The sequence below is a fragment of the Hyposmocoma kahamanoa genome, unplaced genomic scaffold (assembly GCF_003589595.1).
Source record: "Hyposmocoma kahamanoa isolate Upper Pololo Valley unplaced genomic scaffold, ASM358959v1 116, whole genome shotgun sequence".
NCBI classification, from domain to species: domain Eukaryota; kingdom Metazoa; phylum Arthropoda; class Insecta; order Lepidoptera; family Cosmopterigidae; genus Hyposmocoma; species Hyposmocoma kahamanoa.
Genome location: NW_020653391.1, coordinates 3,750,167 through 3,765,618, shown reverse-complemented (window position 1 = coordinate 3,765,618; position 15,452 = coordinate 3,750,167). Strand labels below are relative to the sequence as shown.

The 15,452-nt window shown below is 33.2% G+C and overlaps 1 protein-coding gene across 2 annotated transcripts in view; it reads left to right on the top strand.

The window, feature by feature from the left end:
• The window catches only part of LOC113239833 (BSD domain-containing protein 1-like), a 26,182-nt gene extending 22,079 nt beyond the window's left edge, over positions 1-4,103 (top strand). Inside the window, exons 8-10 of one of the 2 annotated variants that reach the window (XM_026476975.1) lie at positions 714-814; positions 1,738-2,059; positions 3,926-4,103. In XM_026476975.1, coding sequence (XP_026332760.1) covers positions 714-814; positions 1,738-2,051 — 415 coding nt within the window. In that variant the 3' untranslated portion in view covers positions 2,052-2,059; positions 3,926-4,103. Of the gene's footprint in view, positions 1-713; positions 815-1,734; positions 2,060-3,925 lie in introns of both variants that reach the window. The other variant, XM_026476974.1, reaches the window with a different exon arrangement.
• Positions 4,104-15,452: the final 11,349 nt, after the last annotated feature.

The window sequence follows — 15,452 nt, the reverse complement described above, 5'->3', positions numbered from 1 at the left end:
CACACACACACACACACACACACACACACACACACACACACACACGCTCTCGCATGCACGTACACATTTTATCATATTGTTTTTCTCATAAAATAAAAATATATATATAATCTTTCGATTCTGGCACAATACCAGTGTCGTGGGATACCGCGGCATTTATGCTAAGCCAGCGCCTTTTCGCTGCCGTGATTTCCAAAACTATTTACTTTAATTAGTTATACGTTCTTTTTGTTATAAAATTTGTTATTTTAAGTGGTTCAATATGATAATAAATATGGTGTTAGTTTTAGTGGGTCCTATGTAAATAAGTTGTCATGGAACATGGAAGTGAATAAAGTTTTTATCTATCTATCTATTAATTGACAATACATATTATGATTTTCTTACAAAGTTCGTCTATATGACAAATGTTCTACGGAGGTCTCCATAGAACACTGTCAAATAGATGAATTGCGTTTCTTGTTTTGTTTGAAAATTCATAATATGAATTGACAATTAATCATATTGTGATTCTACCAATGCGACCTTTTTAGCCCTGTTGGTTACAACTGGAAGAGTTCCAAACGTTTATTATCGTCAAAAATAGGAGACTACCATTTTTTTTGCTCGGTTATCATCTTTGTTTACATTTTGGACAATTTATTGTGATTCATACTATTATCCTCGGAAGTGGATCTTCGGAATTAAATGGTGTAAATAATAATTATTTCTAGGAGCCCGAAGAAAACGCCTGTGGTAGACAAAGAGCGTGATGAAATCATGCATATTTACGAAAAAGTCGTTGAAGAGGTTGACACCGTTGCCTGGGAAGACGGTAAGAAGCATAAGATACTGCTGCTATTATATAGTCTATAATTTTAAGGTTCCACACAGTTCCGGGTCAGAGACAAAGAGTACCTTACACATAACACGTATAGAGTAATCAGCTTATAAGACCGCTGGTGGCCAACGCGAGAAGTATTTTTCCCCCCTACACTTACACATATTCCAAACTCAGGCTTTCTACTGGTTTTCTGGGTTCATGTGTTTATTTAAACATGTTTTGAAGTTAATAAGCTGCCTTATGAAATATATTTCCAGTTCGGAAAAATTATCTAAAAATTGTAAGGCAAAAAAAGAGAGGTGCCCGCGCCATCTATTGATTGACGCCCTCCGTCTACTTGGCCATACAATGCAAAATGTACGTGGGATTAGATCGTGGTCAGAGACTTGACGAGTCATACAGATGAAAAAAAGCTTTTATCGACTTTTGTTACTATTGTAACGAAAAAGTCATCAATTAAATAGTTTTTAAAATGTATGTAATGTAGACGTAGCTAATTTCTCTCTGCATCTCACAGCAGTGAAATTTATACCTTATTTCATTGTAATAACATAAAATTTAACATTGATAAATTTAACATCCTATGCCTTTCCATTCGCCGTTTTGCGCTGGCCCGTAGAAAGTATTTATTTTTTATTTAACTATCAGTTTTATTTATTTTTTAAGATTTTTGGTTTGGATACAGGCTCTTTGAGCCGAGTCTTCATTGAATTATCTGAGTCCTCATTAAATGTTGTCATTGTGTTTCTAATGTACTTATAGATTGGCAAAAATTAGGGCATTTTTAAAGTCTTTTAAGCGTCGGGAGCCATTACTTATGTTTTCACTTTCCAACGATTCACTACTTGTTCTGTGTAACGTTTTATAATATTATGAGTGCAGCTTTATAACAATATGTTTACATGTTCCAGAAGACTTCGCAAATGACTTAGAATTAACAGAAGAACAACAAACCCTCCTTCTAGAAGAATACGAACAAGAAATTGCTAGCAAGAAAACGAAACAGCGTGACGTCACGAACAATAACGCACAGAACAGAGAGAAGGAAAACAAAAACAAAAATGTAAAAAATAACACAGACAAAAAATCGCCCAAGAAAACTGATGTGTGTGGCAATAACCTCGTAGAAGATTATTTTGGGGACGAAAAAGTTAAAGACGACGCTAGTGCTAATTCAGACGAAAGTTGGGAAAAAGAATTTGAAATCGAAGACGTGGAGAAAGCCTGATCCGTTAGGTAAGTAATTACTAAATAACGATCCCTTAGGATTCTTTATTTTGCACGATTTTAACCCGGACTATTAATTTCTTATAGTCTGTCTTTTCTGAAGACAAATTAAAATGACATTTGCAGAGTTGCCAGTTTTAATAGAATTTTAAATAGTCATGTAGTTGTTGTCGACAGTTTTATCGATAGATTGTGAAACGAGGTAAAATTTTACCAAAAATGAATTGTGAATGTTACGACATATTTTGGCAGTTGGCCTACTAGCATCGAAATCAATTTTTATTCATATACGTTTAATAAGGACATGCGAATTTGATTATTTATATTCAATTAAAATGAAAAACTTTAAAATATGTCTCCTCTGTGTATTATAGACGTAGTTCGTATGAACTTATAAAAATTTACAATTCAAATGGGCCTGTGACCAACATTCAGTCGATAGTCGATATAATATTTATCGACTGCAATCACTAGCTGCTTGTCAATTTACTCCATCTTTAAAAAGGCTGTGGTTTTTGTATTTATAATGCTCAAAACACGGGGTTCATTTATATTGAAACTAACTATATGCCTATACAAAAATTTCTAGAATGTTCTGATGCGCCATCTTTAGTCACGATACTAAACTATGTACTTAACATTTATCACTCTACATTAAAAAGAAAACTGTTGACAGTTCGTACACACAGATATGTAGTATTTATTCATAAGCATAATAGTGTCATTCTGGGGTTAGCGTTCTCTGCCTAATTTTCGTAGCAATTGTTTAAGTATTGGATATTAAACAAAATTGTCATTCTGTTGTCAATAGATGGAGCCACTTCTTGGCAACCATTTTTATAAATTAAAAATTCGTTTTCACCTCACTAGCTTGGAAATGCTTTCTTTCTCATTAGAAATCTGCGTTCAATAATTCTAACTTGACGATGAACTTTTCCTTTCGATGAAAAAAACATAATGACACGTTCAACTACGCGATTGTCGTACATTATTTATGTAATATAAATCCGTTGCCTTATTTTATTCTTATTATTATTGATATTCAATTGCCAACGATAACTTATTTTGTTTATTAAAAGTGATTTGTTCTAATTCAACTGTTTGTTTTTTTCATCTACCATTTTCCTAGCTATAGTGAGGTGAAAAGTTGTGTTTTTCGCTCGGCAGCAAGGCTGTTTTGCGTATCGTGCCTTGAAATCCTCGCTACGTTCAGTATTCTATTTTTGAACCACCAACGAACCGAGTCCTTCGCTTGCTCAGGTTTCAATACAAGCACTCGCGTCAATTAACTTTGCAGCCACGCATAACAAATAACTATTTAGCATCTAAAATAAAATAACATTTATAGGATGTTTAGTGAAAATATTCTGCAGTAGATTGTGAAGGAGTGTGGTTTCTGATTTAGCATTAGCCATGCACGCATGCGTGAATAGTCATTTCGAGATCGAGACGAATAAACAGGTTCGATTCTGTGTAGAAATTGTTTTTTTTACACTTTTTGAAGCATACTTGAACTTTGGTACATCTACTTATAGTTGTTTTGGTATCCCGATTGGAGAGCAAAAGTTTGAATGATAATAAAAAAATATTTTCGTATTTGTATTTTCATTTATTAGTTAAATATACAAGTATAAAATCTGTAGATGTTGTAGGCCTTGACTTCAAAAATTACACAGCGATCCTAGACCTAAGAATGACTAAATAGAGTTTATTTCTTAGTAATTTTTTTTTTAAAACAGACTACACACTAAAATGAGATAGCCAAACACCTCGTCAGAGAGATGTACGACCGTACCCACAAAATTCGCTCATAAATATTTCCTAGTTAAAAAGCATCAAGAGACTGTACTAAATTGTTATAATTCTACATTACAGGTGATGTACAGGGGACTGACCGTGATCTGTAAAGTTTGTATGGTTCGATAGGCCAAGAAACTGATGGAAACAGTACAGGGTGTTCAGAAAAAAATAATAAGTTTATTTGATCGACTCTCGCAAATTATGTCTCTATAAAATAACCTGCTATAAAATACAAAAAAAAATTGAACTTTATTTTGACATGTTAGATAAGAAATTTCAGTATAAATTTCTTAAGTTACTTAACGACCTTTAATCGAGTTATATAAAAAAAAGGTGAAAATGTGGCGGTTATTAAGTTGTAAAGTGGACTTTTCTGAAAATTGTCAGCGGTGTCGGTGACGCATTACAAAACGTCACACTACGCTTTGGAAATTTATGATGGATCAATAATGTATGGAAATTCAATCACGTATTATCCACGTATTATATATTCTACTTATAAGAAAAATATATATATTTTTTTTATTACCAACTTCAATCGGAAATCTCTGTTTTGTCATAGAGTTGATTAATATGAGCGCACATTTAGAGCTCAGCAATATTGACGCCGATGTTAGTGACGCCATCCGACACGTTTGCCCAAAAAAAGTGTTATGAAATTATTGAAACTTACGTACCTAATTATATGTTTTATAAAACGTAATTTTATGTGTATAAGTTATTTTACAATTTTTTTACATATAACAACACAGTATCTCCAATATGGCCTCTGTTGCCTCCTGAGTGTTTTTTAAATTTAACTTTTATATTTCATTTTTAACAAGATGCACTCAATGTTAAATTTATATTAAGTTAAATTTTGCATTTTTTCTCTTCATTTAATTATCACGTACTATGAGTTTTTGGGGAAATCATTATGGACAGCATCGGATATCATTTTCTTAGTGCAGGAAAATGACGCGGCGTCAATTGCGCGTTGCCAAAAAATAACAATAAAATCAGCTTTATTTAAAATGCAAAAGTACATAAATCACAAACAATGATAAATAATAACATAATAATATAAATAAATCATAAGTAATAATGTGAATCATTTAAGGACGATACAAGTAAATAGCCTCACTATTATCCTGCCATTGCCTGTCATATAATTAAAATATGAACTAACTATTAAATACAAATAATAATAAGTTAAAATAATACATATAAGCGCTAAACAAGTTACATTGACACAAATAACCATTGGAAAAAAAAAATAATCAAAATTGATAATAAATAATAATCATTTATTGTTACACATACATATGTCAATATGTCATATTGACTGTTTTGCGTGATTGTACGTTTAGTGTTGTGCTTAATTTATTAGACTCGAAAAAATAACTCGACGTCCAACTAAGTTTTATTTCCAATGTGTATACATAAGCAAGTTTGAAAATATACCTCTACTTCAGTCTTATTTCAAATATTTTAATTTTGTTGACGGCTAGGTCTTATTATAATCAGTTTAAGAAAGCTTTATAAGTCGGCGGAGAAATATCATAATGTCATGATCCGCCAAAATCAAAATAAAATAATATAAATATTCAATTGTATGAACGTTTTATACTGTATGGGATATCGATCTGATGTAATGGATCTGAAATATCAATGGTAGGAAGTCCTGATAACTCTCCGTCGATTTGTTAGTCCGCGGCTAAAGGTACACATTTTAGTTATATGTTAATCGATACTTCGCGGAAGAAAAGGCGTAATAGAATCCATTTTAATAAAAAAAAATGTTATTGATGTGGTTTAATTTTCAAGCTATTTCCATTTGTTTAGTCGGAAGAAATATTTTTCATCAAAAAATTATTTTTGTTTAATAATAATATGAACCAAAACATTAATAAATAATGTTTCTCACTCACCTTGTAAACTTTATAATTCGACTCGTACGCCTTTGCTTCCCTAAAGTGTCGGTACATAATCTTGATACATATTCATTTCGTACAAGAATTGATCGCTCTTAATATTCCGGCTTAACAAACGTTTACATTACAAACAAAACTCAATTTCTTTCGCTACAGACTTGATCATAAGTCTTTGGAGCGGGACAGCGATATTGCTCTCTTTCTCCCACTTGCGTAGTGTTGGAAGTACGTACTGCGTGCGCAAGCCCGTTATCGATAAAAACAAAAAAAAATAGTATGAGCGCGCGTTCGGTATAATAACAAGTATAGCGGAGTGTCTGAAGTAGTCTCTACTCTGTTGTCTTGTCTCACTTTGTATCCTATTGTGACTCACGTAAAGTACACATTTTAAAATAGTTTCGTTGAATATATATAATATTATCTCAATTTTTCCCGACAATGAATGATTAATATATAGCACATTGAAACCTATCGTCACTAAAAATAAGTAATAATTTCTGAAATTAAGTTTAAATTTGCAAAAGTGTCATTTTCGTTGACTTGGTTTAAACGTGCGATTATAATATCTTTTTTTTGCAATTAGTAATTATACAATTACCAGTGATCGGAATAGATTGTTCCAAATGAGTAGGTAAATGTCTACAAGGAGTGACATAAGTGGTTAAAACTAGGGTTATTGCTAATATCAGCATCCGCACCGGAGGCTGATATTCGCAACATAATGTATTGATCGACGCTGATATTAATTTGCCGACATTCGTCATTTGCGGCGTGACATTTACAAACCAGAAACAGACTGTATGTCCAAAAACCAGCTGAGCTATTGTTCTTACCTTTGAGAAAATTCCACTATGACGGACGGCATAAAGGTTGATTTTTTTTTGTCAATAAATGTCATAAAACCATTAAAATAGCTTCTTCATGTAAAATCGATAAGGATCTGTAAATTTTCATGATTTTTTATTAAATAGATCAAATTAGCGTCCACATCAGGATGCTGACGTTAAGGTAAAAAAATCAGCAATTGCATTCGTAGATGTAAAAAAATCTGAATCAGCAACAACCCTAGTTAAAACTACCAAATATTAGTAAATTACTTTTTCCAGTTCCGTGTTTCCGGAAATACTTTTAGTGTACAGGAGCTTTACCATGAACTCTTATTACAATTCAGTTTAGGACCTAAAATGAATCGTTGGGAGACAGCGCTACATGAAGTGTATATCACCATTCCGCTTTTTTGTCGTTACGAACTTATACTGAACTGTAATAAGAGTTCATGGTAAGACCCCTATAATAGTTTTACCAACCATTGATAATGTATAGCTACATTTTTTCCGCCAAGCCTGCTCTTGAAACTTGGTTTAACGTAAATTAAGTCTAATCATTAATTCGAATCATTCTATGAATGTTCAAAATAGAACCCAGCGCTCATGGTGTATCGCGTATACGCGTTCGTATTTACATGTTTATATACTTAACGACTAAGTCCAATGTTGATACGTATCTGTATTAAACCGTGAAAGTCCTACACTGCCAGATGCGGGTCTCCCGTAAGGAGACTTATTGAAACAAAAATAATAATGTCACATTTTTTTTTCTAGCATCCTGTACGAAACCGTCCCTAAATACATTGTTATATTTTAAGAGTTATATGACTTTAGATTAAGTGCACAACATCGGGTTTTCTTTCTATTATAACAGTGTACCAGATATCTTAAACAGCTACGCTTGTCCCTTTACACTTAACAGCACGTCTGCTGCAATCACAATTTCCGAATGCTGCACGGTCTCGATATCCAAGATTGAAACACCTTAATATTGAAATGCAACATGCTACTTATGAGTCAGTCCACAGCCGGCGTGCTATTGACTTTAAGCGTCAAAATTATCAGGAGGCTGCCAATTTAAAGATCAGTTTGATGCTTAAAATGAAATTTGAAATCCTATATATTTCGAAACCTATTTTTTATATTTATTAATACAAGGGTCGAATACAAAGAAAAATTCCTTCCATCTGACAGCTTGTTCGTGTACCAGGAGTTGACAAGAGATGTCGCTTTATAGATTGTAATGAATATTATTATAATTAACAAAGATCTGTAACAAACGCATTGAAAAATTCGTAAGGTCTTGCTGATTTGTAGTTCAGTTGGTGGAGCGGTCGCCCTGGTATGGTACAGACGCAAGTTTGAGACCTGTCAAATCGAATGAATTTTTCTTTGTGCTCGATGTTTGTATTATAATTATAACAAACAGTGGAGTATTTTCACAAAAAAAATGTGGGAGTAAAACATCATAATATTCATTACAATTAACACTACCTACTACTACCTACTACTTCATGCCTTTTGACCATACCAGTTTACAAAATAATTTCCTCTGAACTTTCGTCACGTCACAAGCCCACGGCACCACTCAGCTTCTATTAACTCTGTTTAAGGCTTCTGTAGTTTATTTTGATATAATAATACACCGAATATATTTTATTCAATTACGTAACTCAAAACCTCCAAAATTTCAAAGTGGAATATCTTTAATTCCTGACTCAGAATAGTAAATCCAAAACAAAATTTGTTCAGGAATTTCTCTATATTTTCACATATTTTTCGTAAACACGCGTATACAAATTGTGTCAATAAAAATTTATATGGGAGTTTATTATTGTTAATTTCGCATTTATAATATTAAGTTTGGATTACAGTTTTACTACCATCGTTAACCGCGACCATTATGACGGGCCGTCGTTCTTATAGAGGCTTCTGATTTCCTGCAATTAGGAATCACACTTACTTCCAGTTGAGTAATCAAGATATCTGGTGCATAAAAATTCTTACATGCATTTGTTGCATTTATCCCCATTTGCACTACGTGTTGTTAACTTTTACCAATTAATTGTTGGCAAGTTTACAGAGAATGTTCGTCAAATATTTAATTGCTATATTTTCGGCTATAATCGGTAGGAATAAATGTAAGAAAATTTCAACTGAAAGAAAGAAGATTTCCCGAATCTTTAAATGAACACTCTCTGACAACTTATCAAAGAAATAATGCAATCCGTTTCTTTCTTTTGTTCAAGCCATTCCAAGTCACTGTTACCATTTCTGTATTTGAACAGTAAAGGTGCTTTTACATCTATTTTTTGTATTAGACCAAATCGTAAGTTTATAAACAAGGAACTATATCTGGATTTGATTTGGACTACCGTCTTACAGTATGAATTTTTAAAAGTTTAGTCTAAAAGAAATAATGACAGTGTAGGAGCACCTTAAATCAGCAAGACAAATTCTAAAACCTGTTATGCCTAATATTGTTTAAAATGAGTTTTTTTACGTATAGTAACTTCCTAATCATAATTTTTGAATGTTTGTTTATTAGTATTCGCTTGACAAAAAATGTTTGCGGTGTCGATTCATTTTTAAACTCTTTTTTAAAAGGGACACCAATATTTTACGACCAGTCACAGAATTGACACCCTTACCTAAAATTCTTACGTGCAATAAAATAATAAAACTCTAAAAGTACCTTATTTTCGAAACATGTAATTAAAGAAATACTTATTATTTTTATATTTATGACAATAAATAATTGAAGACCTAAACATTTATATTATTTTTCATCAATTTTATAAGTAGACTAGAATCTGTTACCTCAATGTGGTTCGAGGTCAATCGAATCTTACATTTTTTTCTTTAGTTTGTTCGATATTTGTATCAATAATAATAACAAAGTATTGAAGTGTCTTCACGGTCATTTCATGCTAATAAAAACATCATGTAATTCAGTAAAATAAATTAAGTAAAATAAAGCATTTAAATACTACTATTTTAAACGCTCACAAGTAGCCTTCTCTCTGTTCTCAAATCTTAAGAAACCCTCTTATTGGCAACACTAACATTAATGTGAAAAAATATTAATACAAAGAAAAATTCCTTCTATCTGACAGTCGGTACGCCAATCTAGAGCGTACAAAGGAATAAGTAAAGAATCCGGTATCTATTGCCCCTTATTAGGTTTCTAAAATATCGCAGCTTCCTTGTATTTCCAACATTTCCCCATTCTACATAGAACCTGAACATTGGCATCCCTTTCGACCCCAAGATATGCATGCGTCCACATAGTCACATCTGTATCAATGCCTTACAGATACAGGTTATTCTCAAAAAATCGAAAGAATTTTTCTTTGTGTCTGATCTTTGTATTAATAATTATAACATTCTAGTGGAGTAATTTCACAATAATGTAGCCAAAACAAAAGGGTTAATATTAAGAAGGCCGTTTCACAATTCATGGTTTGTTAATTCTGCATAAGATTCTAGTCTACCCACAAGTTTGAATGGAGAAGTAATAAAAAAGTAATATAAACCTTATAAACGTCCAAACCTTAATATTATTATTTATTTATTGAGCATTGGCTATCAGCGTAAAGATTAATTATTTAATTATTTGAATTTAATTGTTTTTTAGGCCTTTAATTATTAAGAAATTTCAAAACGTAATAATCTAAAAATTAATTCCTTTACAAAGTGTAACTGCAAAAGCCCGCCATTTTTTATTTTCACAACACAATCCCAAACCTTAATTCCGCCATTACAAAACTTTATTACACTTTTAATTTTTTTTAAACCACAGATAACGACTATTATATATATTATTTGCCCCAAGTAATAAAAATATTACATTATAAGTAAAGAAAAACAAATAAGATCAAAAACTATGTTGTCATTTACAATGTAAATTTCTTTTATGGGTTCTTCAACAACAAATATATTTATAAAAAACAAGAATTTGTTTTAATTACGTCTTCTGTAAAAATTATTGTTATAAAACTGAATGAATCTATGTTTTGCACACCTGTGTCGTTGTTATCTGTATAATAATGCAACAGCCCATTCAGTTAAAAGATTCCTATTTAAAATTACATTATAGTATTTTCAGCTTTATTATTTTTCTATTCGAACTGTACAGGCTGTTAAAAATTGTTATTTCCGGCCACCCTGTATTAAAATATTGGTTAGTTAAGATATAAATTTTTAGTTTAGACTATAATTTTAAAACAGTTCAATTATTGTATGATTCGTAGACTGATCGTTGTACTTGCTAAAGCAATGTGGTATTTTTTCTCTGATGTCCAACCAATCGGCCGGTCACCGAGTGACAGAATTACGCGAATAGACCTCTGCCATGTTGTTTCATGTGGTTAACATTTTGCCTTAACTTTATAGGTTCTGGCGAAGTTAGTGTGTTGATTAAATTCAGCACATTAATCTAAGCCTATGTTGATAGATAGGCTTAGATTAATGTATCATGTATATGATACATATACATGATATAGAACATGTTTTCATGTTTTAGAACTTAATTTTTCTTAACTATATAGGGTGTAACTAAAAAGTGCAACTACTTAACGGTCATATTGTACTTATAAATACAAGGAACCTTAAAAAAATTAGACTTCCTTTATTTTTTCGTCAATTTTTATGACTATACAATTTTCTTTACTCTACCAAAAACCGTAGTACAAAAGTTGTTTGTACTTGAGTGGACCCTTAACCCTTTCATGGACTACAGCGTTTATCGTAAAATTAAATATTAGAATATGATATTGCGGGGTACCCTGTTTCGCTATATGGATCGCAACAACCAACAACGGGCTTTATAGTGGGATTTCCAAGTGCTATCTGTAGTTGCCGCCTACTGCTTTTCCATAAAGAAGTATCAACAACGTACTGACAAAATTCAATTATTTCATACAGTACATTGAACATTTTATATTGATCCAATATAAGCACTACGACAAGTACTCACATTTTTGTGTGCGGTAATGTTTGAATACAGTCCATGAAAAGATTAAAGTATTTTGCACGTTTTTCTTACACTATGTATAAGGTAATGTTTTAACACGTAGAAACAAGTTACATCGCACGTCGTTACGTAGATTTTTTAAACTAGCTGCCAAAGTGAATATAATTTTGGCAGCTAATGCTATAAACGGCCATAATTCTTTTGTATAAAAAAAATATTGTTTGTTTTCTTAAGTACAATCTGCAGTTTGGCATCGTGAATCAATAAATAGGACCGTATATTAAGGACTCAATGCATTGGTACTGAGTTGTCACTAGATTCGTTACGTTTGTGTAAATTATAATTATTATAAATACGATTAAAAGTTATTAAAAATTGTAAATCTTTTTTTACATTATTTCCCTTTGCCCATTCCTCCGATATCCAATGAGATTTCCCTTTGGTAAAATTAAAATTGTTATTAGCATATTCTCTTTATAATACGATAATTGATGCAAATTTCACGACCTCTGCACCCCAGTGGTTGGCACTGTAGGCTTATATGTTTTATATTCAATTTGGGAAGTTTTTTTTATAACATCCAAGTGACGGGACGAACAAGTCGCGCGCCTCATGGAGACGCCTGTCCATAACCGGTACAGCGCCACACAGAGCTTTAAATTGCAAAGATCTGAGGGGCACTACCACTGCACCCGTCACTCTGAGACATAAGTTGACAAGTCGCATGTACCTGTAATTTATAAATAGGTAAGGTGGCAGGATACTAACCTGGACAAACTCTTACAAGTAGCTCTGCTGCTACCAAAACTGTTCTTATGAAAAGTTAACTTCGTTTGATGAATGACGTTGCTCTGGTACTCACAGATAATTCCCTAGTTTCGCATGCCAAGAAATTAATTGGTATGGGTTTAAAAAAATAACATCTCGAGAAGTAATTCTATATGAAGTTTTGTTGAAACAGTGCCGAAAGTTGGTGGTCCTCATTTGGCACACGAACAGCTGTAAAAAGGATGCTTTTATGAAGTAAAAGAAGGATATTTACGAAGTAAAATAAAACTAATACTTATTAAAGACTTTTCCGAGCCACGTACGACGCTCGGATTGGAAATGCTGCGTACATTTTATATGAAGTGATTCACATTACAACGTGCCGCGTCCCGGATTCATCCCCTACTTCCCCACTATACGGGACTTAACACAGGTGATAATACAAATCGGTTCTCACTTCTCAAAGCATATTGAGAGAGAACAACGCCTTGAATTGGAGAATAGCAAACTCAACCATTATAATAATTGCTCCTTATAATAAAATTTATGCGCTATTTACATTGACTTTATGTAAGTCAATGGCTATTTATAAAAAAATATTGTGGATGATTGTGGGTGGATGATTTTCTTCAAAATTAAATGGGACCACTATGGAGGTATCCTCTTTTCAACAAAAAAAAAGAATCGTGCAAATCGGTTCACAAATACCGAAGTTACATAACATACATACAAAAAAAACACAGTCGAATTGAGAGCCTCCTCCTTTTTTAAAAGGCCAACCTGTCTATTTTTATTTTCTCCTAGGTGGATGAGTTATGAAGTTACCGCAAGAGAAAAGTGAATATTATGTTTTATTTCATTTCTTTAAACGTAATTTTCTGTTTTGAGTTTTTGTCACAAGCGCGTTGCAAATAATTGCGGCAGATAGATACTGTTACTAAAAGTAATCAACTTATATAATATGAACTAGACTATCGACAACAGTTTTCGTGGAGTTACTGCCACGGCAGCTCGTGATTAACGATCACGGATTGGTTCGAGACATAATGAGCAGCATAATGAGAAATTAGACTTAAATTCGTGGGTATCCATTAGTTCCGTTCATACGTCTGAGTCTCACGGTAGTTTTCTATTTAAAACAACTTATAGAATTAATAGGGGTTAAAGTATGAAATTGCCGATTTGTACTGAAAATCTAAATTGTTTATTTTTTAAATTTTTAACAAATTTATTTAATCAAAATAGTTGCCATTATTATCTATACATTGCTGCCATCTAATGGGAAGGTTATTAATGCCTTTGCGATAGAACTCCGACGATCTAGACTGCACAAACTGTGTGAAAGCATTTTGTACTGCCTCCTGGGAAGAAAACTTCTTGTCACGTAGATAATTGTCCAAATCACGAAAAAAATGGTAGTCCGTTGGAGCAAGGTCTGGTGAATACGGAGGATGACAAATGGTTTCTAACTGCAGTTCCTGAAGGGTCAAAATGGTTTCTCGTGCTGTGTGAGGTCTCGCGTTGTCGTGGAGCAATAATGGTGAAGATCGATTCATGAGTCGGGGCTGTTTTACTGCTAGTTTTGTCAACATGGTTCGGAGTTCGGCACAATAGACATCTGCCGTTATTGCTTGACCAGATCGGAGAAAACTATAGTGAATAACACCATGCTGAGACCACCAAACAGTTACCATTACCTTTTTATTGGTAAGTTTTGCTTTAGGACACTGTTGTGGCATTTGACCTGGGGTCAGCCATTGCATTTTTCTTTTCCGGTTATCATAAAGAATCCACTTTTCATCACATGTTACAATTCGATCCAATATTCCTTCATTTCTGTACCGGTTCAACAAGGCAACACAAGTTTCAACACGCGTTTCTTTCTGCAGATCAGTCAAATCATGAGGCACCCATTTTTCGTATTTTTTTATTTTATTGATTTGACGCAAGTGAGTCAATATTGTGGGTAAGGTAACGTTAAACCATGCCGCTAATTCCTGGGTAGTTTGACTAGGATCGGCTTCCACTATCTCTCTTAATTCATCGTTATTCACCTGTGTGGGCGGTCTTCCTCGTGGCTCGTTCTTTAAGTCGAAATTTCCATCACGAAAGCGTTTAAACCAAAATCGCACGGTGCGTTCATTAGTAGACTCCTCTCCAAACGCAGCATTGATATTGCGGGCTGTTTCTGCCGCGTTAGTTCCGCGTCGGAACTCGTATTCAAAAATTCTCGAATTTTCGCAGTATCCATCTTTCTTGTCTAAATTGAATAACAAAAACAATTGAAAGTCGATATTCAAATGTTTCAAATTTAAAAAAAAAAAGAAATCACAGAAACCATTTGAAAAGAGTTTCATTCGAAAACCTCAAATCATGAAGATTCTATGAAAATTCAAAGAACCTATTGCAATAAAACGGCAATTTCATACTTTAACCCCTAATATTAATACAAAGATCGAATGCTTAGAAAAAATTATTTCGATCCGGCCGGATTTGAACCGACGTCTTCTAGCAAACCGTGGCCGACGCTATGCTTTCCAAGTCACGGAACAAACCAGCGGACCTCACGAATTTTCCTATGTGCTAGTTGTCGGATCTTTTTTGTATTTGGTTTTATATCAGAAATTTCGATCCAGAGTTACTGAACACGTCAGTATCGTTAATCCAATTTAAAGATTCTGTCAAAGCTAGAGCCTCGTAGAAAGGCCTCAAGCGCAGGCCGGACAGTGAACGAAGCTAGCTAACTTAACTTACCTCACGTACGAGTAGTTAGTTAGTGCGGAATAGATGTAGAGCGAACGTACCGTGGTAGAGGGAGAATACCGAGATATCCCCTTATTAAGATTAACGCTCTTAATTTAAACGTGCTTGAATATGATGTTCATAGACAGAAACGTATATCATAATTAATTATATGGATATATTGTATTGAAATAAATTTAGTTATTAATTAACGTAGAATCTGATGTTGTTGTTAAAGTAAAACAAATTTTCGCCACGCCGACTTTACGCCGCCAGTCAAGTTCATCGGCGGCGGCGCGTCCGATCGACAGTTATGCCATTTGTTGTGCAACACTATTCCACGATCGCTTACTTGCCAGAAAATGAAATTTACAATA